This window comes from Coccomyxa subellipsoidea, assembly GCF_000258705.1.
Source record: "Coccomyxa subellipsoidea C-169, whole genome shotgun sequence".
Lineage (NCBI taxonomy): Eukaryota > Viridiplantae > Chlorophyta > Trebouxiophyceae > Coccomyxaceae > Coccomyxa > Coccomyxa subellipsoidea.
In genome coordinates this window covers 100734-125642 of record NW_005178040.1, presented here as the reverse complement: position 1 = coordinate 125642, position 24909 = coordinate 100734, and the positions used below count along the sequence as shown (strand labels likewise).

The 24909-nt window shown below is 52.5% G+C and overlaps 1 protein-coding gene across 1 annotated transcript; it reads left to right on the top strand.

Moving 5' to 3' along the window:
• Nucleotides 1–59: 59 nt before the first annotated feature.
• Nucleotides 60–24204, top strand: COCSUDRAFT_46323 (hypothetical protein; the record flags this gene model as incomplete). The annotated part of the gene is made up of 40 exons (XM_005650142.1): nucleotides 60–185; nucleotides 399–566; nucleotides 2046–2170; nucleotides 2492–2600; nucleotides 2851–3000; nucleotides 3433–3544; nucleotides 4386–4600; nucleotides 5019–5102; nucleotides 5727–5912; nucleotides 6443–6588; nucleotides 7422–7530; nucleotides 8236–8349; nucleotides 8902–9151; nucleotides 9485–9747; nucleotides 9988–10026; nucleotides 10255–10397; nucleotides 10707–10803; nucleotides 11203–11316; nucleotides 11774–11935; nucleotides 12612–12764; nucleotides 13162–13305; nucleotides 13795–13959; nucleotides 14427–14551; nucleotides 15050–15218; nucleotides 15462–15641; nucleotides 15898–16131; nucleotides 16515–16676; nucleotides 16982–17179; nucleotides 17493–17733; nucleotides 17819–18019; nucleotides 18498–18840; nucleotides 19108–19336; nucleotides 21241–21295; nucleotides 21777–21880; nucleotides 22037–22113; nucleotides 22231–22282; nucleotides 22419–22487; nucleotides 22764–22941; nucleotides 23389–23438; nucleotides 23813–24204. The coding sequence occupies 40 exons, from the start codon at nucleotides 60–62 to the stop codon at nucleotides 23906–23908; spliced, it is 5937 nt and encodes a 1978-aa protein (XP_005650199.1). The 3' UTR covers nucleotides 23909–24204.
• Between the last annotated feature and the right edge of the window lie 705 nt (nucleotides 24205–24909).

Sequence of the window (24909 nt, the reverse complement as noted above, 5' to 3'; positions counted from 1 at the left end):
AGGTCTTGATATGGCAGGTGATCTGGGAGGCTTTCAAGATCCCCATCAGTGAGTGCAGGATGGAGAGGCGGGAGGATGGTGAAGGGCAGGCGCTAGCTCAGATTGCCGCCGCTCGCGAAGAGTATGTTTGCAAGAGGGTGAAGGGCAGCAAGCGCAAGAGGTCTGAGATTGACGAAGATCTCCCGGTGGGTCCCTTGCAAAGCCCTTGGTGTGTTTTCGCACGTCCATCTCGGCCCTCGGGCATCCATTCATCAACAGGGACAAGCAGCATCATGGCAATTTATTTGTGCTTGTTACTGTGAGGTGCCTCTCATGCTGTCTTGCATTGTTACAGTAGCACTGCTGTCGATCGCTAGCGGATCATGTTGTGATTGTAAGCAATTAATTTCTGTGTTCAGGTGTCCAGCACCACCATCTTGTGCACTGGCATCACCTACATCTTCTACCGCTACTATCCCGCAGCAGGAGAGGCACAGCCGCGGCGGCTGGTAAAGTCAAAGGAGTATGCTCTGAACCTGATTGGACCCTCCAGCCCGGAGACCATCAAGCCACAGCTGAAGGCGCTGGTGTGTGCAATCGCGGCGATCTTGCGGTTCGAGAAGGAGCAGATCAAAGCTGCTCTGGCCAGCAAGAAGCTGAAGCTGATGCCTTAAGTACAGCAACATTGCCCTTTGCATGTTCCTATAAGTGCCACCTATGGACTGACGCTGACAGGCTGAATGCGCCAGTGAAGGCAGCCTTACACGAGCTGTTGCAGGCCGAGCCCCCAGCTGTTCAAAGTGGTTGTGGCATGGCTGTTGAGGAACTGTGAGTGGGCTCTTGGAGCACCCAGCTGAGTTTAGATGCTCTATAATAGGTTAACAAATCATATTTCAGTATGTTCTCCCCTGCTGAGGTTTTTTAGGGTTTAAAGTTAGGTTTCAACATCTCGCATGGTCCTTGCATCCATGCTCAAGAATTCTTTCCAATCAAGATTCATCCTTTCAATTAACGGAGGCGAGGTTTACTTTCTTCTTGCTGCATGCCTGCAAGCATTGAACACTCTGCTGCACGCCTTAGGGAGCCTTCCAAGTGTTCAGACGAGTCTGTAAGAGCGGCGTCAGAGTTCTTCAATGCTCTGAAGTACTTAGAATTGTCGAATGTGAAGGCTTGACTTTGTGTACATCGTGATCTCTAAAAGGACTGTCAGCCAAAGACCTGATGGGCATGGCCAAAGGCATGGGGTTGTATACAAGCTGTTGTACGCCTGGCTCGGCCATACCGTTGCGACGATCTAGTCATCGTCAAACCAAAAATTATTTCCAACGATCAGGTGCTACTTCTGTGACATAGTTTCGCTGCTACCAGACAGTGAATGCCTGCAAGCGTTTGCTGGCGAGGAAAGCTGACGGGACGTATGAAGTACTGCTGCAGCCATGAGTGTACCAGGGAAAATACATTACGTGCTTTTTAATCATGAACCGCCTGCACTGACCTTGAGGTAGCCATACTTTGGGCTGCAGGGTTGTACTGCTCACTTCCAATCAGGGTCCATGGATCACAGCGCAGCAGACATCGAAGCATCCTGATGGCAGCCAACGCCCCAGCAGCTGAAGAGGTCAGCCCGCGAGAAATCGAAGAGGTGTGTTATTGAAGCAAGCTCACACCTTGGTGCTACCACCGCAGCCTCCCATCAGCAGCTGACCTTAACTAGAAGCAGCATCATGCACCCCGCAACATCATATGTAGTGGAGTGTTGTAAGCAGTAACCAAAAGCGCACGAAGGTTGTATTTGGGACTCGACTGTTTCTGTCATATAGCGCTCATGCCTGCAGCATTGCTTCTCACAGTGCCCTGATTTCACAGCCCTTACGGCCTCACAGAGCAGTGGTTCTCACAGCCTTTGCACACCAGGGATCCGCCTTTGGAATCTCTAAATTCAAAGAAACCTGACATGTGACTCTGCATGACAATATAGTGAGCAATAGGAAAATTTTCACTTAGCAGTGCAACTGGCATGGCTAACTGGAACTAGCGCACTAATCTCTGCCAAATTTGCCTTGCAGATGTGGAAGGGGCTTGAGGAACAGGCAAGAGAGGCGCTGGGCAGCGCAGCGCAGAAGGTGGGGGACGTGGATGCAGCTGAGGGGGAAGCTTCCACCAAGCGCGTCCAGGCGGACATCGCCGAGAGGTGCGCAGCGTCAGAAAGCGAGGAGTTTCTCTTGGGTGAAAGAAGGCTGTCATGGCGCCTGCCTGAGGCGTGGTTGCAAATCACATGCTCTGACCTTGCTCCAAACTAGTACTGGGAGAGAGTGTATGCTGCGCCCACACCCCTTCTCCCTGGGATGTGGGCCCATCCGCTGAATCATCATGCTCACTTTAGAAATCAAAGGCAGCACGAAGCGACAATGGCACCTGAACTTCTAGCCAGCTCACCTCCCGGTGCAGAGGTCTGCTGGGGCTGTCTCTGGCAATCACAGGGCGCTTGTGATCTCTCTGATGCGCTGATCAGGATAGCGGCTGAGGCAGAAGCAGAGGCGGCCCGGCTCGCGCCGGCGGCCGAGGCGGCGGTGGCGGCCGCGCGCGCAGCCGCAGTGGCGCTGCGGCGGCTGCCTGATCAAGTGACGCTGCCACATCTGCGCCACCTGGCGGCTGACCGGATGTCCGCGTGGCTAGCCGCCCACCCGGACGCGCGCAGTTTCCAGGCAACTTCTGCGCAGTGCAACGCTTCCATGCATTGATTAATAAAAATTTGTCAACCGCCTCCGTCACGCACAGCACAACACAGCAAGCCCTCTTAAGATTTACATGAAGCTTTCCTTCCCACACAAAGCTGCTCATTCGGTGGCGCTAATCGTGCGTGTTTTGCAGCTGGCGAGTGTGAGCGAGGTGGCGATTCTGGGCCTGCCGGAGGGAATGCTGGTGATGCGCGTCGCGGCAGCGCTGATCGGCGGCCGGCGATACGCTGTGGCGGCGCTGGCGGCGGGGGGTCCGGAGGGGGGACGAGAGGGGGATCCCCAGGTGGGGGGACTCCCTGCATTTCCACTTAGATTTGCCTTGCCCTTCCGTAACCCCTGCATCAATTATCATCATTTGTTTCACTGCTTGCCAACATTACATGCTGTTACTGCCAGTGACAAGGTGCACCTGCATGCAAGCAGCAGCTGAAGGCTGCCTCATATCCTACCCTCAGATCCAAGCAAGACCCAACCAACTGTGGGCATGACTCCTGCAAGACCTCTTCAATCACCAGGCCCTGTCACGCAACGATAAGAAATGTTAGTCGAGGCTATGCCTCCCTGATTTGACTAAGTAAAGGTAGCTGAGACAAGAATAGGGGGGGCTTGTCAGGAACTGGAGGGCTGAGAGAAGGTGTGAATATGCTAGCAGGCCTAGAGCGTCAGCAAATGACACTCCAAACACCTATCATAGCGTTGACGTTGCCGTTTCCAGGGCGGGCTCGCCGGCCTAACGATGCACTGGGGCTGTGTTGCGCGCGAAGGAGACGGCTGGGCACCGCCGCCGCCAGGCTGGCACACCGTTCCCGACAAATCCTTCTCCGCAGGTGCGCAAGGCTTGAAACTTACTCCCATAAAGTCTGTGGGGGGCGGTACAAATACTGAGCACCGTTCCCACGGTTGATTGGGTCTTGCTTGGATCTGGCGAGTCCAACAAGGGGTAGGAATTTGGCAGCCTTTACATGCAGCTTGTCTGCAGACGCACCTTGCCTTCGGCAGGAAAAGCGTGAATAATAATAATAATAATAATAATATTAATAATAACAATAATAAAGTCTGTGGGTAGCTGTACGGTATAACGTCGGTAACTAGTGGCGATGCACCTCGAAGCATTCATTGTTCAGCAGCACCAAGAAATATTTCTGTTCACTGGGGCGGACAGCCAAGATGAGGCGGTAGCCTGGCGACCCGTAATCCATTGAATTGCTTGCGCAATGTCTGCAGCGTCCAATGCAAACTGATCCAAGTCCCCCGGCAGGCCAATGTTGGTGTTCCCTTGAAGAGGCTTGGAGATTTCTGCTGGCGTCCTGAGGCTGGAATCCCTTATCGATTATAGATCACCCCCTGAAAAACAAAATTTGTGGTCCCTTGAGCACGCAAAGCACTGCTTTTGCGCTTGGCAGGAGTACTCAGATCAGTTTTTAATTCAAACTTGGCCAAGCAAGCAAGCGTCTATGCCTTGAAGCCCTTTGACATGAGCACTCAGATAAATTGCAAGATGCACATCTTGTCCTGCAGGCGAGGCATTATAGACACTCTTCAGTAGAAGCACTTCAACAATCAGTATGATTGATTTTACACGCTTTCCTGCCAAGAGGCAATGCGCGTCCTGCAGAAAAGCTCTTCAAAAGTTATCTATATTTGAAATCGAACCTGGTGCCTGAACAGGCAAGGCGTGGCAGACGCCCTTTGGCATGTACACGCCAGTGGCGGGCGGCAGCAAGGCAGCTTCCTGCGCTGCGCATGCTGTGGTGCTGCAGCTTCCGTTGGAGGGCGTTCTTTCCGGCGGCGGCCTGGCAGCAGTTCTAAAGAGGCCCGCTGGCAGGCAACCCGAGTGGCTCGTTGGGCCTCACAACCGAGACTTCTTCATCAGCTTTGCAGAGGTGAATTGCTGGGGTTCCTGGTGTTGGATTGGCCCCACCACTAGATGGTTTATGCAGGGGAGCTGCATGCTGCCGGTCAGTCAAGTACAGCGCTGGAATATTTGATGGCCTTTGTGATCGCAATCGATATGACTATGCAACGCCGGACTCATGTTGCGTCAAAACTTGATTTAACACCACAGCACAGGCTCTGATGCAAACAAGCTCCATCTGACAAAGGCACTGCCAATGCGCACCAAATGCCCAGAGAGTGCAAAAGAGGATTCTTAGCCATCAGCTTTGACCTTCAACACAGGCTTGCAAGCTGGTGGAGTGCAAATGAGGATTCTTAGCCATCAGCTTTGACCTTCAACACAGGCTTGGAAGCTGGTGTGTGCAAATGAGGATTCTTAGCCATCAGCTTTGACCTTCAACACAGGCTTGGAAGCTGGTGGAGTCTGGAGGCACAGCAGAGGTCGAACAACATGCGCCTCAGAAAGCTGCGTACAGCGGTCCGGACAAGGTGAGAAGGTACGAGGAAGCTAAGGAGGAACGCCGTCGGAGACGGGAGCAGCGGTCTAGAGCCAAGTCAGCAGCCCTGCAGGCGAGTTTGTGCTCTATAGAGAACTCACTGCTGATGCAGCTTTGGGCATGCCAAACATCGTTTGTCTAAAGTAGCCATTGTGATCTGGTACTCATTTAGCACTCTTTCGCGATTATTTTTGGCAGCTGCGCGATCTTCTGGGAATGTATGCACAAAGATGGAGCCACCGGGCATACGGCGGCTTCAAATAACCAATGTGTTTATTTAGAGTCCACTGACACAGATGTTCTTACCCGTTAGCGACCTGGAGTGAGGACAGAGGGCACATCTTCTGTCTCCAATGCTGCAGGCCTTGTATGTTTAGGCAAAGAGGCTTTAATCGACTTCCAGACATTCAGGGTGACACTGCGACTCTGCAGGAGCCCAAACGGGCGTCTGAGAATGGGACAGGGCCTCTAGAAAGCCAGGATAAAGGAAAGACAGCGGTTGCTTGAGAACAAGATCCAAGATGAATGATGCGACTGCATAGGAGCCCAAAGTGGCGCCTTATGCAGGCCCCTTGATATTTAATATTATCTGAGACGGGTCGTGCATTTCGCGCAGGAGCCCAAGGGAGTGTCCGAGAATGGGGCAGGCCCCTTGGGGAGCCAGGATGAGGAAGGGGAGCCTGATTTGGGCATAGACGGCTGGACTGCCCAGGATCGCCCCATCATGCCCGTGAGCGGCAGCATGTCTCTCCTGCAGAAGTACACGGCTGCGCTGCAACTTCTGCAGAGCGCCGCCACGGAGGTAGGTATTCTGTTCTGCCTTGACGTTTTCGCTGCTTGCAGCACTGCCCAGTCTTCATCGATGAGCGTTCAGCAATTCATACAAATGACCGCAAGGGAGCGGTAGCATCTCACTAATGCAGAAGATTCACTGCTGCGCTGCAGCTCCTGTAGAGAGCCGCAACAGAGGCATGTTCCCATGCTGTCTGCCTTTACTACTGCCCATTCCCTTTTAAATGAGCGTTTATCAACATAAACACACAAACGTTAATCTCGTGGGAGTGGTAGCATCTCGCTGCTGCAAAAATACACCGCTGCGCTGCAGCTCCTGCAGAGCGCGGCCAACAGAGGCTTGCCCTGCCCTTGCATATTTTTCTCCTCCTCGCATTGCCAGCAGTAAGTGACTGTTCAAGCACGCATGCTGATCGGAGGTTTTCAATGAGACCACATGCCACAGCTTTTTTTTGGGGCGCCTGTAAGGAGTAAGCCAGGTACTTCTCTACAGGTGCACCAATCCGCCAAGACTAAGAAAGGTGTTCTTTGCTTGAGCAGACGGAGCCCGAAGCTTCAGAGGAAGCTTCCGTGCAGCTGGAAGCTGCGCGCGGCGCCTTCGAGGAAGCCGGGCAATTAGTCGTGGACGCTGACCAGGCGCAGGAGGACGCGCAGCTGGCGCGGCAGGAGGCCGACCGACTTTCCAGGTCAGACCTCTCGCTTTCACAAATCTTCCAGGGGTTATGGGTTTCAGGGGTTTAGGGGTTTAAGGGGTGCAAGGGGTTTAGGGATTTTAGGGGGTTTAAGGGGTGTAAGGGGTTTATGTGTCTGCACCAAGGCAGTCAAGCTCTCTTGCGCTGCTACAGCTGCTGCTGCTGTTGCAAGAGAGTAAATGCAAAGGCCCAGTTGCACCACTTGTGCACATGAGATGCAGAAAAAAATTCGGAATGAGCAGTTGATTCCAGATCCCAGAGCATCAGAGCATCTGACTCGGGGCATGAATTCAAGGGTACATTACTGTACCATAGTCAGCACCATAAATTCCGCACCCCTAAAAGGCGGAATGTTTGGACCTGTTTTTTGGAGTCTTACCTTCCTTAAAGCGATGTTTTATTATCAATAATGGGTCGGGCTCAGCGAGAGCTTGCCAAAACTGGTGTCAAAATTGTCACAGGGTTGCAGGATTTTGCCTACAAGGGTCCTTATTTTCGACCCTCTTCCAAGAAAGATGATTATTTTATGCGCGAAATACGGTGCTGACTATGGTATCTTGCATGCCTGTAAAATGCCTTGACATCATGCTGCTCAAGCCATCCTTCTGTCACGCACACCCTCGCAGCTCAAATTCAGGAGCAGAACAGGAATCCTTTGTTCAGAAGCAGAACACAACTCCGTTGCTTTCGGGCATTTGTTGCCGCGGCTAAAGAAAAAGGGCGGGGAGCAGCGATCCAACCGTTTGTGGCTCCAAAGGGGTCATTATATTTGGGGAACCCTGCAAACCCCATGACGGGAGTCAACATTGCGCTGTGCTCCTTTGCAGGGAGGCCGGTGAGGCCGAGGCGCGCGCGCAGGCGGCGGCCGATGCGGCGACGGCCGCGGTGCGCGGCGCCCGGGCGGCCAGCGCGCGGCTGCGCGGGAAAGATGACGAGGTGAGTGGCTCACCAGACGGCCCTCGTCTTACGCATAAAGACTAGCATCCTTGACGTTATTCTTCACCCACTTCAGCTTAGGGTTTAGGGAGCTTGTATTTAGGGTTAGGGTTCAGGGAAGGGGCCTTTATAGTAATAATTTTCCACGGGGAATGCAATGGTGGATTTAGGGTTTAGGGTCGATGAAGGGTCGATAAACCTGTAAGACACTAAGTGGGTGAACTTTAATGTAGGACGACTAGCATCCGGCCTTTTGGAATGAATGAGCGCACTGTCAACAGAAAGATCCCGGGCCAGCTGAATGATGATGCAAATGCGGCTTGGCTGTCAAAACGTCCATTGGCATAGGCACCGCCCTTCCTGCCAGTTGGCGGATAGCATAAGACAATTCCCAGCCAACCTCTGCGAGGATTCTTGCATTTCCTGGTGCTGACGACACACTCTGTCATAGATTTGTATTCTGTGTCTTTGGCGTCCAAGGAGGTTGCCGAGGCTCCTGCATCGCAACGTGATGCAGGGATGGAAGGATGGAAGGAGATCAAGCTGCTGCTTGTCCTGCAAGGGTATCTCAGGGAGAGCACCTGTAGCTGCCGAGGGGGGAGCAACAGATCGAAAATCACAGAATTTTTCTGACACATATGATTTAGGGTTTAGGGTTTAACAGAATATAATTAAACCCTAAAATATTGGAAATGATGGTCTCAGGTGACATTGGCGGATCTGCACACGGTGGCGGCCGCGCGGCTGGACGGCTGGGCGGCGTGGGTGACAAGCCGAAACACCATGGACGACGGCGATGCCTCTGCCGATGTAGACGAGGTGCGGCCAAGCATGCCTCTTAATGAAATCTTGCCTGGCTGATGATTGCTGCAGGGAAAGAGGGTAGGGTTGTCAAGTAGAACCTGGAACCCTAAACCCTAAAACCCCCTAAACCCTGAACCCTAAAATATAGGGACATGGTCAAGTCTGTCATGGAGATTCACAGGATACTCTGTGAGCTTGTCTTGGTAAACCGGTGACAGGTGGTTCTCGACAGCCGTCTTTGCACCGCACAACGAAGCTCAATGGGCATTTCAAGGGACAGCGTGAACCTTCAGCTGCGCACTGCTTTCTCAAGAAATGCGCTTCTTTCTGTGCGTGCTGGAGCCAGTAAAGGCAATGGCGGGGTTGCTTTCTCATTGAATTGCAGTGCTTGTCATCAGCATGGGACCCAGTGAAGCCGGTGGCAGTGGATATCCGGCAGCTATCTTTGCTGCGCACGCTGAAATTTGGGCGCTTGTGCAGGAACTCATACACCCCCAGGGATATCTTCAATGTTCAGCTGCAGATTCACTGCTTTTTCATCAAATGCGCTGCTTTCTGCATGCACAGGAGCCAGTCAAGCCGGTGGCGGTCGGTTTCCGGCTGGACGGCTGCGCGGGGGCGATGGCCGCGCATGTGCGGTACGCACGGGAAGGTGCGCGAAGCTTCGCGCTGGTTTCCCTGGCGGCTGCGGAGGCGTATCCTTCGGGGGCCCTGGACGGTGCGGTGTTCCATTGGGGCGTTGTCTCCCGCGAGGGGGGGGAGTGGGTCCCCCCGCCGGAAGGGTGGCAGTCAGACCCCCCGCGCACCACCGAGGCGGGTGAGTCACCTTGAGTCAACCATGGGCTAGAGTCCTAAATCCTCGAAATTTGCACTTTAGCAACCGACTTGAACGAGTAACATGGCACAGTTTAGCAGCTTTCTGGCTACTGCAATCCTTCTCTGTAAAGTTGACTCCGCAATTCCAGAACAACACACAAGCACATTTCGACAGACTTCTCCCCCAGCTTGCAATTTTGACCAAAAATCAGTTCCTTCTGCACCACTTCTGATAAGACCAATGAGCCTGAGGCGCCTCCCATACGGTCTCTAAAACGTACTAATGTTATCCGACTATCCATGCATGTGATTCCTTTTTTTCTGGGGTTTGCAGGGAACGCGAATCAGACGGCGTTCGAGCGAGTCAGCGCCCCCGGCTACGAGCGGCGGCCGGACGTGCGCGTTGCGGCGCTGACGCTGCAGCTTCCGCTGGAGGGGAAGCTGCGTCGCGGGGGGGTTGTAGGGGTAATTAAAACAGCGGACGGCCGGTGGATCCACGCGCAGCAGCACGGCGCGCAGCCGGACTTTTTCATCAGCACCCGCGAGGCGCGTCTTATTCCCCTGTTGCATCACTCATACCCCCTGCTGCCTGCTTCTGTAAGATAAATTGCTCAAATTAATTTTAAACTGCCTAGCTCGTGGCACTGACAGCTCTCTCTCTCCCTCTTTCTCTCTCTCTCTCGTGTGGGTCTCATGACACTGGCGCCTCCATGCTCTGTGCAGGGCAGCCAGCCAAATTCTGACACTTTAGTTGTCTTTCGCATGAAGGTTGGACAGCCAAGATCCAGGAGGTATAGAGCGTAGGATTCTGCTGATGGAGTTCTTGTGCAAGCGCAGGTGGGCGCCTATGCAGAGTCTCTGGAGCGGGCGGCACTGGTATGCACTTTCAGACCAAGCAATTTATTCAGACGTGAATTAAATAGTTCATACAGTTCATGCACATACCAGTGGTAAGCAGATATCCTGCGTGTCTCCCTCCGACACCGCTCTTCTAAGCCACAAGTTTACTCTGTAACCCTCTGATATATGTCAATTTAGGGTTGTGAGAGTATGTAATCTAGAGAGTACCCTTATGTACATGCAAATCACCTCTACTCTGTACAGGAGTCGCAGGAGGGTGGCGCCAGTCTTGACGCGGCGGAGGCAACGCCGTCTGCGCCGGTCGAGCGGAGGGATCGCCGCGAGACGTATGCGCAGCTGCCAGCCGATCAACTTATTTCCTACCTTGGCGGCCTGGGCACCTCAGGGTGGGTTATGATGTATTATCTTATAGATGGTTAAGAAATTATATATATATATTTTTTTTTGTATATATGTTAAGTAACCGTTCTGGAAGGTCTGGGGAAGCAATTGCATGAGAGATGGCTTGGTAAAACACCTACCTGTATTTCCATTCCAATCCATTAACACACAGGGCCTGGCAAGAGAAGACCACAAAAATTCTGATGTTGCCGCGTGTCAGACTTTTCCCCTTTTTTCGGTAGATGAAGGGCAGGCAAGGGAGGTGCAACTATGCAGAGGGTGCTGAATTGCTTTAATGCATGGGGGTTGTGCAGGGGTGGGTCCCAGGTTGCTGGGTGGATGGTGGAGGAGATAATCTCACAGGAGCCCAAGGCCGAGCGATCCCTCATGCACCGCTTCAACATTGCTCTGGTGAGTCACTCGCCTGCACAAGCCTGCGCCAGAAATCCCCTTACTTCTTAGACCGAGTAAGAAGTTGCCAGGGATTACTATTTCTGATATTTAGATATAGTACCCCCGGGTATCGCGCCAATCTTGGCGTTTGGCCGCAAAGTAATCCGTCCTGCACTGGGCCCTGCATAAACACCATTGCCAATCCTGGTCCTGCAAATGGGCAGGGGTCATTACATCAGGAATCTCTGTGTGACGTGTTTGGCTTTCCTGCTGTCTTGTCCCCTTGCCTTTATACTAGCAGGGGCCGGTTGCAGGGTCTCGTAGAGCCGACAATATTGCCTAATAAGGTCAAATAATAACGCCTGATCATGAATGTGTATGCGTACGTGGCCCTTGACCCCTATTTATTCCCCGCAGGGTTTGGTGGAGACGGGGGTATTGAGGGGTGATTATGACGATGCGCTGGCTGCGCTGACTGTGTGGCTGCGATTCTCGGCCGCTCGGCTGCTGACCTGGAACTCCAACTACAACGTCAAGCCCCGCGAAATCAGTGCCGCGCAGGCGAGTCATCCCATACTGCTTAGTCCGGCTTTTCAAGCGCAGCTTCAAGACCAAGGTTTATCATGAAAGTGGTGGCTTGGGAAGCTTGTACTGGCAGCTTACAGGTTTGCAAGGCCGCATGGCATGATATGCACGCTTTGATTCTGCACAGTCATTATACTGCAGCGCCACTGCACTTCAATACGCTGCACAATGCGATGCGCAAAACGAGACACTGTTTTAAGAGTGCGCCGCGTTAAGCGCAATCTTACACTGTAGCAGCAAGATGGTATCTATCTCGATGCACTCATTTCTGGCCCCAGCCTGGAGCCCCACAGGGTGGATGCCATCAGTCTGCATGGTAAAACGGCTGAGGGGCCACCTGAAGCTACCGATCCTGCACATTTGCGCTCGGGTTCCCGGAGACAGTTTTGCATGGCTGCTGCAGGACCGGCTGACTGGGCGGCTGGCGGGGCTTTACGAGGAGGGCAAGGGGCTGCGAGATACACTCAGATTGGCGCTGGTCGCTGTTGGCCGCGGCGGCCAGGGTGATGTGGGACAGCGAATCAGGGACGAAATCCTGACCGTCCAATCCAACAACGGCGCCAAGGTGAGCCTAGATCCTAGATTCATTATCCAAAAGTCCAGGAAAGCCCGAAAAACATGCAAAGGCTTTTTTTTGGTCCTCTGGCCTCCAAGGCCTCGTGAGACCTTTGATCATGGGCATCGTGTCATGTGACAAGCAAAGCGGCGATGCTTTGAGACAGTCCTGCCATATATAAGGCGATTAGAAAATCTGAGTGCACTGGAGTCAACTCAGAAAACTAGAGAGTGCACCTGGGTGCAAGCTAGGCAACAAATCGATCAAATGCGCAGCCAGCAGCACCAAAAGTGCCGGCACACCAAATGAAAGAAGCTCCCCTCTTCTCCTCAAGTCAACGCAGTCACATTTAGGTCTGAGACCGTCCAGTTCAACAATGACACCACAGTGAAAACATTTGGATTGTGCCATGAAGGGTCGCACATGTTGCCATCAGTTCTGCATGCAAGCAACAGTGCCTGTTCGAATGCTCATCGACAAATTCTCCGAAATTCTGCAGTCCTATCTCATAGTTGCGTGTGCGGACTTGCAAATGCATGAAGAGGCAGAACTAAGATTTCAAAATCCGCGAGTGATTTTCTGTCTGTCTCTGGATCAGGGGACTCCAAACTAGTTTAGAGTCCCCTGCTCTGGATGATCCCAAGGGGCAAAAGATGAGCGTCAAGGAGATGCTGCGTGTGCCCAGGGAGATAATGTGTATGTCCAGGGGGGGATGATGGAGGAGTGGCACCAGAAGCTGCACAACAACACCAGCCCCGATGACGTTATTATTTGTCAGGCATTACTCGCCTACATCGACGCAGGCCTCGACATCTCGGCATACTGGGCCACACTGCAGGTACATCCCATTTAAACACACATACTCACCCTTTCTAACATAGGGGTTCTAGGAATTTGGGTTCAAGGTTGAACCCTAATGTTGAATAAAAGAGCGTAACAGGCAATGACTGGGTTAGGCGAAATGTAATGCATGCAGTTCTTGGTGGTGCTTAAACTCGGATGAGCGTGGGGCTGACTGATAAGAGTTCAGGCAACCATTCATGATGCCTGCAGAGCTCAAACAAACTGCTCTCGCCATACTGTATATGAGCCCATGCATCAAAGTAACTTATGCTCAATTCCAGCTTGTGACTCGCTTCACTGTCATGGTCCCTCTCCAGGCTCTTCAGGTACTAGTGCTTATATCAAAGTCATGTCCACCAAATCAAGCATTCCTGTATTGTGTATGCGCGCAGGCGGCAAACATCAGCAAGGAGAGGCTGGCAGGCTTTGACCGGCCGATAGTCAGCGAACCAAAGTTCTCAGAGGCGCAGAGCTCCGGTCTGAAGCGCGACCTGACTGCCTACCTGCAAACCCTCAAGGCAAGACTACTGCGAATTGTTTTGTGAATGTACACTCGTAAGGGACGTGCAATAAAGGCATGAAGCACCTGACTGTAGACTGACTGTAGAGGGCGATCTGGTGCGTGTACACAACTTGTTTGGAGCTCTTGAGCAAAGTGCTGCACGGTAAGGGTCAGGGTCAAAGACATGACTTCAGATCCCTTGTGTGGCTGGCAATGGCTTGCATGTCAAACCGCACGGGGCATACGTAGAGCCCCATTTTCGCCACCTGCCTGTCTTCTGGTGAACAGCAGCATCCAGAAACATCCTGTTGCATTGAGGGTTTGGCCCTGGCTGGCGGGGGGCGGTATAAATGCTGAGCACCGTGCCCACGGTTGATTGGGTCTTGCTTGGATCTGGCGAGTCCATCAAGGGGTAGGACTTTGGCAGCCTTAACTGCAGCTTGTCTGCAGACGCACCTTGCTTCTGGCAGGAAAAGCGTGTAATAATATTAATAATAACTGAGGGTACTCATGCATGCGGCAGGCGGTGCACTCGGGCGCGGATCTGCAGTCGGCGGCTGCATCGGTGCTGGGATACAGGCAGCCATCGCTCAAGGGCAAGGCCATTCTGGTGGAGCCTGTGCCAAATGTGGCCACACCCGCCTTCAAAGAAATCATCAACGACGTGCTGGCTGCGCAGCAGCTGCAGGTGAGTCAGCCGGCCGAGGATGAAAGGATGTGCTTTGATGGAATTTGCTGCTACACTGCCTGTGATTGCCACACTGATGTATTCTATGCATGCAACTCACGTTTTGAAGAGCAGAAATTCTATCTGCACAATATCTGTCCCGTCTCACAAAGAAGGGCCTCTCTTCTCTGCATGCTCTCTCCCTGTTCGACAGCATTTGTGTGCTTTGACGCATTTGCATGCAATGCACACAGAGAGTCATATATTTCTCTCTATCTCTGAGTGAGGAAGTAAAATCGTTCAGTCAGACCCAATAAGCCAGTCAGGCAGGCAGGCAGGCAGGCAGGCATGGATGAGATCAGCCAAAGCAGGGCCGATCCGATGATGCCTGCTCTGATCCTCAGAGTGAGCCCGACCTGAGCCCCTGAGACTCGTGTCCAGCATCATTGACAGGAGTTTGTTACGATGGCATGTGCCGGCATGTGCAGGCGGGTGGGCAGCTGGAGGGGGATGTGGAGGGAGTGGCGTGGGCATTAGAGGCCATGGTTCTGGCGCGAAGGGACCTGCTGCCAGCCATCCAAAACGGCAACCAGGGCTGCGGCGGCCGCCTCAGGTGACTCACCATTTGTCACTCCTCGTAGCCTCTTGTTACCATGGTCAGCACCGTAATATGCGCACCCCCAGGAATGCACTTAATTTTTGAGTTCCCGCAAGGCTATCTCCATGCCATGAGTTGCCTCTGAGCACTGTGGCCACGCTTGATTGGGTCGTGCTTGCATTGGGCGAGGCAATCAAGGGGTGGAATACAGGTCAGCCTCTACATGCAGCTTGTCTGCAGACGCACCTTGCCTCTGGCAGGAACAGCGTGCAATGACAGTGACTATATCTAATTTCATCGCCCTCTTTCTGTTCTGGGATTGTACTGCGTGTCAACAAGGGCTCTCCAGTGACTCTTGTGGCGCAGGTGACGTAATTATAATATTGGGCCAAGCCTGAACTTAACCGCAACAAGTATTTTGCTGGCAGCATGAGCACACCTTTTCCTAGTCACCTGCAACGAAGGGACGCAGGCAAGAAATTGCTGACAAAGTGGAGGTGTGGTTTAACGCAGGGACGTGCTCTATCTTGATCTGGCATTGGAAGCGGCGGCGCGAGGCGTGGCCGAGGCCAACATAGGCGCGGTCAAGGCAGCTGCCGCAGATACACTCCCTGCTGCGCTGCGCGTGCTGGCCGCGTCCCTGCACAACGCCTGCCTTGCCCTTGGCTCCAACCACGAGCTTGTGCTCTGCCTGAAGGACCTCCAGGCATGCACACTCTCAGGCTCTTCAGCTTTCCATGTATAGTGCCACTTCCTCATCCACAGTTTGCCGATCTTGACGCAAGTGAACGTGACCAAACAGTAGATTTCAAGTTTCTGGCAAGGGAGCATGTTGCGACAAACCATGACCTCATGGAAGTTTTCAGGAATCCATAATAAAATTTCACACACGGGAATCAAAGGGAATTTATGATCACATACTCAGGGGGCGATGGCGGCAGAGGGAACGGCGGCCGCGATGCGTGGGGCGGCGGCTGCCGAGCGGCTGCGGCGCGCGCTGGCCGGCCTGTCGGTGCGGTACGCGGCGGCGCTGCAGCCGACGGCGGACGCGCTCAGCCGGGGCCTCGGACTTCCGGACGACGCCGTCAACATCTTCTCGGAGGAGGTGCAACACTCTGGCTCATCTGCAGCCCACAGAAATCGGATGTCTGTAGATCTAGAACGTATCGCAGATGATTTAATCCAAGAGAAATTAATGCCATGCATGCTTAATCAAAAAGACATTGTCCGCTTTATCTTAAGAAGGACGTAATCTCTTGTACTGACACAAACAGACGCCACAGTATGGACAACGTGAGAGGCACATGTTCAAATCTTAATAAGTTTAGAATTAATAGGCAGAACTTCATTGGCAAGCACAGGTGATTCGGGGCACGGCCGCGGCGCCGTGCGCGCAGCTGCTGTCGGCGTTGGAGCCTGCCCTGAGGGCAGCGGCTGGACTGGGCGCGTGGCAGCTCGTGAGCGCGGGCGCCGGCGGCGCGGCTGCTGGGAAGCTGGTAACCGCCGAGAAGCTGGCCCACGTGCAGCACGCGCGCTACCCGGAAGCTACCGTGCTCCTGGTCGACAGCATCAGCGGAGAGGAGGACATTCCAGAGGTAAGGATAAACCCTCACAGCAAAGGACTTTAAATGCCTAGAATAAGAGGGATCGAGGCATTTAATTCTATGTAAATTAAAGTATAAGCCTATATTAGCTAGGCTTATATATATATATATATAAGCCAGCTAATGGCTTTATTTCTGTAAACTCATACCGCGCGGATGCCAGGACTTGGCAGATAATACTCGTGCGGTTATTGAAGGAGGACTCCGCAGAAGTTTCTTCGCCTCTGTAAATGGTTGCCAGTGCTCGAGCTTTGCTTTGCATCACACGCACCTACTTTTAGTGATGACACTAATTCAGCAGCCGTCAGCGAAGCAGTGAGCAATGGGAATCTGTCATCCATTGCTCAGCATGTGCTGTCATGTGCGCTGTGTAGGGCTGCGTGGCGGTCATAACATCAGACACGCTGGATGTCTTGTGTCACGCGGCTGTGCGCGCGCGCAACTCCTCCGTGCTGCTTGCCTCCTGCAGCCAGCCGCCGGCGCTCGCTGAGCTGGCAGGCCTCGCTGGCAGCCACGTCAGCCTCACCATCTCTCAGGTTTTAGACAAGATTCTTTTCCTGGCTTGTACTTTGCTGCGATGCTTCATAACAGTGGTGGAAGGATAGGTTCTTGACTATGGCAGATATGAAATGTGCTTGTATATGATTTTAACCAGCCTCATGGTGCAGATTAAATCCTCCCCAACCAATCACTTGAGTTCCCAAATCAGTCAGAAAAGACAAGTACTATTCTTGCCTGCCTTTGGCTTGTGCCGTAGCATATGATCACTTCCCCAGGCAACTGCCGTGTATATGTGTGTAATACCTTTTTGATATTCTAACCACGTTATATGCAATGTCAGGATGGCTCGGAGGTCAGCTGGGAGGAAACGGCGGGGCCGGCGCAGCCGCCGCAGGAGATTAGTCATCCGCAAGGGAACGCCCCTGCAGCCGACATCAAGCTGCGTACTCGGGCATGGTGCGGCGAATGGGCCGTCCCTTCGACGGCGTTCACTGCCGACCTCGTCGGCGCCAAATCCCTCAACACCGTCAAGCTTCGGGTATCGAGCGCTCATGCGTGTTCCCTCCCTTGCAAACCCCTGTTGTCAGGGGTGCTACTGGGGAAACACACTCCAAAAAAATGTGTCACACGCGCTTGACGATGGATCATAAAACATGCTGCTAGAAGAGCATGCTAACGTACAGCAAGAAGGCTCACTCTGAGAATGGAAGTACAATAAGGAGCCCTTCTGTTGAATATGGCTGCATGCTGTCTTTGCAATCTACCTGCATCTGCCAAAGAAAGATCCAAACACCCTGGCCTCAGAATAATCCAAACAACACAGGCTGAAGTTCTGTGCTGTGCGCGCGCAGGGGCAGCTGCCGGATTGGGTGAAGCTGCCGGCGAGCGTGGCAATCCCCTTTGGAGCTTTCGAGGCGGCACTACAGGACGAGATGAACGCGGACGTGTCTGTGGACTTTGTGAAGCTGGCCGGCTTTGGCGGCGCGGCGCAGGAGGACCTTAGTAATCTGGAGGCTCTTAGGAACGCCGTCCGACGCCTGCGACCTCCCCAGGGGTTCAAGGAGAAGCTGCAGAACGCCTTTGCAGAGGAAGGTGGGTGCCTCTTTATGTAGAGGCATGTGATGGAAAATGAAATTTTAGGTGTTCCAACTTTGAGTGCACCGATTGGTGGTTGCAGGCATCGCGTGGGCTGAGGGGCAGTGGGAGGGAACGTGGGCGGCGGTGAAATCGGTGTGGGCCTCGAAATGGAACGAGCGCGCTGTGCTGAGCCTGCGGAGGGCGGGCCTGTCTCACGCGGCGTTGCAGATGGCCGTCCTCTGCCAGGAAGTGGTGCCGGCTGCGTACGCGTTCGTCGCGCACACCACGCACCCCACGACAGGTGTGGAATATAAATTTAGATGAAAATGTTTTCATGAATATAATTTCAACTTGTTATCTTTCACATGGAACCACGCACCTCACGACAGGTGCAGATTTATTCTTATTTTTTTGAATATTGCCCAATCTATCTTGGGGTTAGATATTCGAAAGCTGTCTGTCACGTGGGATTCTTGCTTGGTCTGGACTCCCCCACATTGACTTTCTTCCTGGTAAGCTGCACATTGAGACCTTCTAGTAATTGCCCAGAACGTTTTAAGCACCTGGCCTCATCGCGTGCACAGAATTTTGCTTGATATACGGTGCAGCTTGAGGTATGGTCTCTTTGCAACCGCTCATTTAGCAGGTAACAAGCTCACATGAGGCCTGCAGCTCAGATAGAGGGTCCTGTGCATGCATTTTGCACAGTAGTGCTAGTCATATGCCGGCAAGCAAAATCAAACAGAACTTGATCCAATAATGCAGAACAATCTGCGCAGGGAACGCTGAGGAGATGTACGTGGAGGTGGTGAGGGGCTTGGGGGAGGCCCTCGTCGGCAACTGGCCGGGCGCCGCCCTCAGCTTCACCGCCGCCAAGCCACCGCTGGCCGCTGCGGTGGCGGCTGCGTGGGGATCCCCGGGGGACCCCGCCGGGGCGGCAGCGGCGCGGGGAGACCTCCCGGTGGCGGAGGACCCCCCGGCGGTGGGGCCCTTGCCGGAGGGCTGCGTCCGGGTGTGCGGGTACCCGAGCAAGTCTGCAGCGCTGCTTCTGGCCGACGAGAGAACGGGTGGCGGCACCGTGACAATCTTCCGCTCTGATTCCAACGGAGAGGACCTGGAAGGGTGAGCGCCTCTTTTCAACCGACCCCACAGGACCCTTTCGAATACGTATACTGATTGAGGCAGAGCAAGTGGGCGTCGCTGCAAGCTCGGTGCTGGAGTGTAACACTTGCATGGATAGAACTTAGCACTGCATAAACAATTAAGAAGGCCCGTTCCACAGCACTTGAAGAAAAGTGCAGCTGATCCTAAAGATTGATTATTGCTTGCCTTGTCCTCAAGAACACATGAATTTGATTTCAAACGCTAGAACTGAAAAATGCTTTGCAGGTATGCTGGCGCGGGCCTCTTCGATTCTGTGCAGTCGGTAGAGCCGCGCGCGGTGCCGGTGGATTACTCATCGGAGCCGCTCGTCTCCGACGGCGATTTTCAGCGCGTCACGCTCGGCCGAATTGCCGCGGCAGCAGCCGCCGTGGAAGCTTCCGCAGGGTCGCCGCAAGATATAGAGGGGGTTATTACCGCTGATGGAGTCCTGTACATTGTGCAGACCCGCCCTCAGGTGTGAATGTAAAAATGGGCACCGCAGAATTGCTACAATATATTGAAGGGGTTTTCACCGCCGACAGAGTCCTGTACATTTTGCAGACCCGCCTTCAGGTGTGAATATAAAACTGGGCAAAATGGCTGTGAGATTGATAATACTGGTATTCTTTCAGCGTGTTCTAGGATAGTGGTAGTCCTTAATTTACCTTGAATTAGTCATTTATTGGATTCTTTGCGCTGGGCTCTTTGGTGAGCCAAGAAATTTATTCAAAAGCCGGAAGATCAAGCGCGCAATACCCGGGAAGTTATCTTGGGCGTAATTGTGAGGTTTCAAACTAAGCTGCGGAAGGAGAGTTCAGGCATGCTGTTTATACGGACTGTCCGGGTACAGCCTTTGGCAAAGGGTAGATTAGATGTCATCCCAGGGGTTAGAGATCTCAAAAGGCATCCCCATGTACACAGGTGTTGTAGGACAGGAGTTTACATCTTACAGTGCTCTGCAAAAGTGTGCGCTTTAAGGAAATTGGGTTTATTCCTCTGAAAATGCTACGCCATCTGTTGCTTGAAGTAGAGCACATTAAGCCACTTATTTTACGATTGCTTGAGAGCATTCATAATCACATGCCAAGCAGGCTGCCTTTCATAGCTATAGAAAGCATCCCAGGGCAGGTCACATCTTTACCCGATAACGTTGCAGAGCCCTTAAAACATTGCAGCTAGGCCATAGCAGGACGTCATACGCCCCAAAATTCCAAGGTGTGACATGGTGGACTTGTCGGGGCTGCCTTGCTGGTCCGTGTTAACCCAAGCACAATGCTCGAGTTTGTCTCAGCCATGGCCGCCATGGGAAAGAAGATGGCATGCTTTGATAATATTGTTGATGTCAACATCAATGCAAGGCATGCAAATAAAGGTGTGTACAATGGAAGGCATTACTGGGCTGGGGGTGGGTATCCCAAGAAGACATGGCCTTGCAGGTGCGGGGCGTGTAGTCATTGCCATATGCGGCGCATCCGCAAGTGGTGTGCTACCCGTGCATGCATAGCTCGTGTTAGGGTTCAACGTTAACGCATGGCATAACTGATTGCTACTTTGCTTGTCTACGCTTTAGATTTTAAGGATGACTTTTAGAGCGATCATAAGAAACATTTTGCAATGGCATTGCTGAAGCCACAATTCCCTAATCTTCCCAATTACACGCTGCATGCTCCACAATCCCGGCAACTCCTCATGTGCACAGGCTCCGCACCATACGAATATTGCCTAGAGCCGGATTTTCGATTATAAGGCGTGCCGCACTTTTGGTGACATTGGGCGATCAGCTCTGAGAAAAAGGTGCTTCAACTTCATTAGCACCGGCATGATAGAAATGCATCAGATGTTTAGCGACAGCAAGCGCATGTTAGAGGCAGAATCCAGGAACTTGCACACATGTGGGATGCCTGCTTAGATTGCCGTGTCACACAACAGTGCAAGCTGTCGTGCTTGCGGAAACGGCACCTCTTGCAAAGAGCGAACAATGAGCCACGGCTATTGTGTCTTTGCGGCTGCGCCGGACGAGACGAATAATCCGCAGGTTCAGTGCCAGAGTCTCGACTTCAGACCAGCGGCTGCAATTTCACATCAGGTGGCCCAGAGTTTAGGGGCATGAGTATGAGGCAGCGGGGCTTCACAGCAGCTGTTGCCTTGCAGGTTCCTAACGCTAGAGCCCACTCCTGTGTGCTGAGGCGATCAGCTAAAAGTCTCCACAGCTCAGGCGGCAGCTGGGGTCTCAGTCTTTTTGCTAGACTTGGTGCTGCGTCCAGCCAATGGGTGTTCCTGCAAACGGCGCTGCAGAGCCATGCTGCGTGTGTTTTTGTGCCAAAAATTTTCGGCGGCGACAGCACTCTCCCGCTGCTGGCACCAATCAATCTGTCGTAGGACGACTTCATCGCAAAGCAGGGAGACTCTGTCGTGCCAACCATGTTCTACGGTAGTAAGCATACTAGCATAGACTGAAACTAGATACAGTTTCAGTAATCTGATGGTAATGTTACATCCACGGCAAAACCATACTGTACACAATTTTCCCATTGTATTCCTGATGGTATGATTTCAGGTTTTTTTTAGTATACCTTCAGAGCTTGGCAGCACTTTTTTCTGGGGCGATGGTGCAGTTCTTCAAGAGCAGAACAAGGCCTTCCTGTGGACACGGATGGATGTCGATAGAAATTTATTTTCTGAGTTGATCAAACCTCACTGACCACCTGGAGTTTCGATTGTTGCGCCAGCATTTGGACGCCATCTCGACGGCTCCTGGAACCTGTCGGAAGCTCTTTCGAAAAAGTCTGGTGCCGGCACGTGTTTCAGAGGCATGAATTTGCAATCATCTTCTTCATTGCATGTTGAGCGTGTTTCTTATCAATGGTACTAAATATCAAAGGAGAGATCAGACCGATAACGTTCTGTGTGCTGAGGCTGGGAGGCGTCAATGGCGTTCAACTCATCACAGCTCGAAGCAGCGATCAAGGAAGGGCGATTTGAGGATATCGCGCCCCAATTAGATGCTGAGGAGTTGCAGGTATCGCTCAGCCGGTCAGTGACACATATTTGCCAACAATCCTATGTTCAGGTCAAGACAAATCTTAGAAGAAGCTTTGGTCAAGCATTGTGGCCTATTGGCAATGCCATATATGGCTAATTTGAAACATATAACACTATGCCTGTGTTTTTGCAGTCCCCAAACCCTTTAGTGCTCGCACAAGACTGGCCTATTGCTCTGCATCTACTCGGACACATCTACAACGGCAACTTGTGCGATCTCATTTCACAGCTTTTCTATAAAGTCTACTGATTCAATCCAATGCTGAGATTTAAAGTTCCTATTCTCTTGCCTGGATATAAGGTCTTCAGGTTTTCCTTGTTCTGAAGGGAGGATGCAAGGTTTTTGTGGAAGCGAACACCTGCAGCTGTGAAAGAACAGGTGCAGCTTCGATCTCAAAACCCAGGTGCCTTTGACGTACGTTGCCATCACTTTTGCCAAAGTTGAGTAGGCAACTCCTGACGTCGTGCTGCCATCAACATGAACCTGGCTGACTGGAAGACGTTTATTTTTGCAGGATGCAGAGCTGAAGGCAGCCTTCCATCTCCTGCAGATCACGTGGAATAAGGACTACCAGGCAGGACATGTCACCCCCTGACCTCCATACATAGCTCTCTGCCTGAACAATCAGAGCTCGTCTTCCCAGTAATGTGCCTTCATTATGTTTATCACAGCATAAAGCTGTGTCATGTAAGTTTGCTAATCATGACAGACTCTTTTGTGGACGCACTCTCCGGGAAATTGGATAGACACAACTGCCCTGCCTTAGTAGCATATGCCATGGACCTGTGAAAGAAGGGGCCCTTTCTTCATGTGCGGACATGCCGAACCATATGCATGAATGTAGAGGATATGCCTGCAGGCCATCTGGCCCGCACTGGCAGGGCATGCATGGAGTCGGCAGGCGGACAAGCTGGTCGCAGCGCTGCACGCAAAGCTGAGGGCGCACAGCCTGCAGCTGCTCTCTCGCTCCTACTCCACAATATCCCCTGCCAAAGCTGCTACTCTGCTGGGTGCCTCTGAGGCGGAGCTACCGCCACGTGAGCCTCTATCTCCTTCTGTAATTTACCTGGCTGATGTCTCAGCTCGTTATTGTGACTGCACGCGTATCCAGTCCATGAGGATCAGGTGCTGTCTGATCAAAAAGGCAGCTTATGAAAGAGCTGCCTGCCAATATCTTGCAGCTCAAGCAGGAGTCGATCGTCGTTTTACGATCTGGTGTTTTAAAGTTGTTACCAGATCATGCATGCTGAGTCATGGTGCAGGTTAGGATCAGGCACTGTATGCTGACACATTTTACAAATATACTCTACATCTGTGCGTTGCAAGGGTCGCTGGTGTAGCTGATGCCGCTGGTGCATTCCACCTTGCACAGTGCAGGAGCATTTTGCGCGATGGACAGGCGCAAGCATGATGAAGATCGTGCTTTGCTGAAGGTGTTATTTGCTGGCAGCCATGTGGGTTCTGACTTTGCTGTGTCTGGCCAGTGGTGGAGCAGGAGGGATGGAAGCTGGATCCTGCCACCAACATGTTCAAGGTGGGTCCATGTTCTGCTTGCAGAAGTGCCGGGCTGTGCTTCACCGTGGGCTGTAAAATACCATTGCAAGAGTGACTTGGAGCACATCGGGGACCTTCAGATGCTGCATTCTCGAACTCTCAGCTGTGATTTGGATAGCAGAGCTCCCCATGATGGCCTCACCTGGCAGGGCTCATTGCCTGCCCTCTAGACTAAACAGTCAATCAAGCGCTCGGCACAGGAAATTGACCGAGTCGTGTTTGTATCTGGGAAGTTTGATAAGGAGTAGGAGTATCGCCAGCCTTAGGGTGCAGCTACCAGCACAGTCACTCCTTCTCACCCAATAATTTGAGAGTAAAAGCAGAGATGAATCTGTCAATATCACTACTGTGCAGGTTGAGGAGCGTGTTGTGGAGGATGCTGACCGTGCAGATGTGCAGCACTTGGAGCGCCTGTCTCGGTATATGGTGCATCTGGAGACTGGAGCATAGATGGCTTTGGCAATGCTGATAGGATGGATCTGCTGCAAGCTCTGCTGAGGGGACTCGACTTGCTGGGAGCGAATTAAATGCCACTGAATTTGTCCACAACTGACTGTTACTCCGTCTCAGCCGAGTTTGCCTGCAGTGAAAATTGATGGCCTTGAGCACGGTCTGGAGAAGTAGCCCTGCAAGACCATACCTCTGGATGTGTCTGTGTAACACTTATCCTGGTACAGTCCTAGAGTACACAAGTGCTAGAGGGTTACAGAAATCAGATCTGTTTCCGTCAAGAGTACTGACTACTTTACTCTGCAGTGCAAGGCAGCCCTTTCTCCTTACCCCTGGTGCTCGCTTGGCTCTGCTTTCTGCATTCCATTTTCTCTGATTTGTGGAGATGCAATTACATTAATGCTATGACAGTGGGCTGATCTCACCTCGCTTGAAACCGCAAGGAAACACACATGCTGTTAGGGAAGACAAATGGACACCGGTGGTACCTAGGAAGCTGCTGGAACCTGCTCAAGGCAGGCCATGACAGAAACAGATCCCAGGTTCATTCCAAGGTGCATCAATATCTCCTTACGGCACAAGGGCACAATTCGCCTGGCGTCGTTCCTTTCCAGACATCTGCAGATCAGTCCCACTGCCCTGATTATTTTCGAGCGAAGACACTCGTACACGTTTTAGCCTGATTCTGGGCGGCAAACTATACGTCCTTGCGATGCAAAGGGGGCCATTCTTCCAAGGTACATCGGTAAATCTACGCTCGTTGTGACCTCGTGCCATGTCATGCCAGATCCACGCAGGACCTGAGTGGTTGCAGCTGCATCTACTAGATTGAAGTGGAGTCAATCAGTCTCCCAAAGATATTGCTGAGACGACTGATGAGACGCTCCTTCATCATCAACCTTTATTCCTACTGTATTCACTGCAGCTTACACATCTTGTGGTGCACTGTGAAAGAAGTCTTGGACTACCTCACCTTGCCCATGTTCATGTATCAGCGAGAA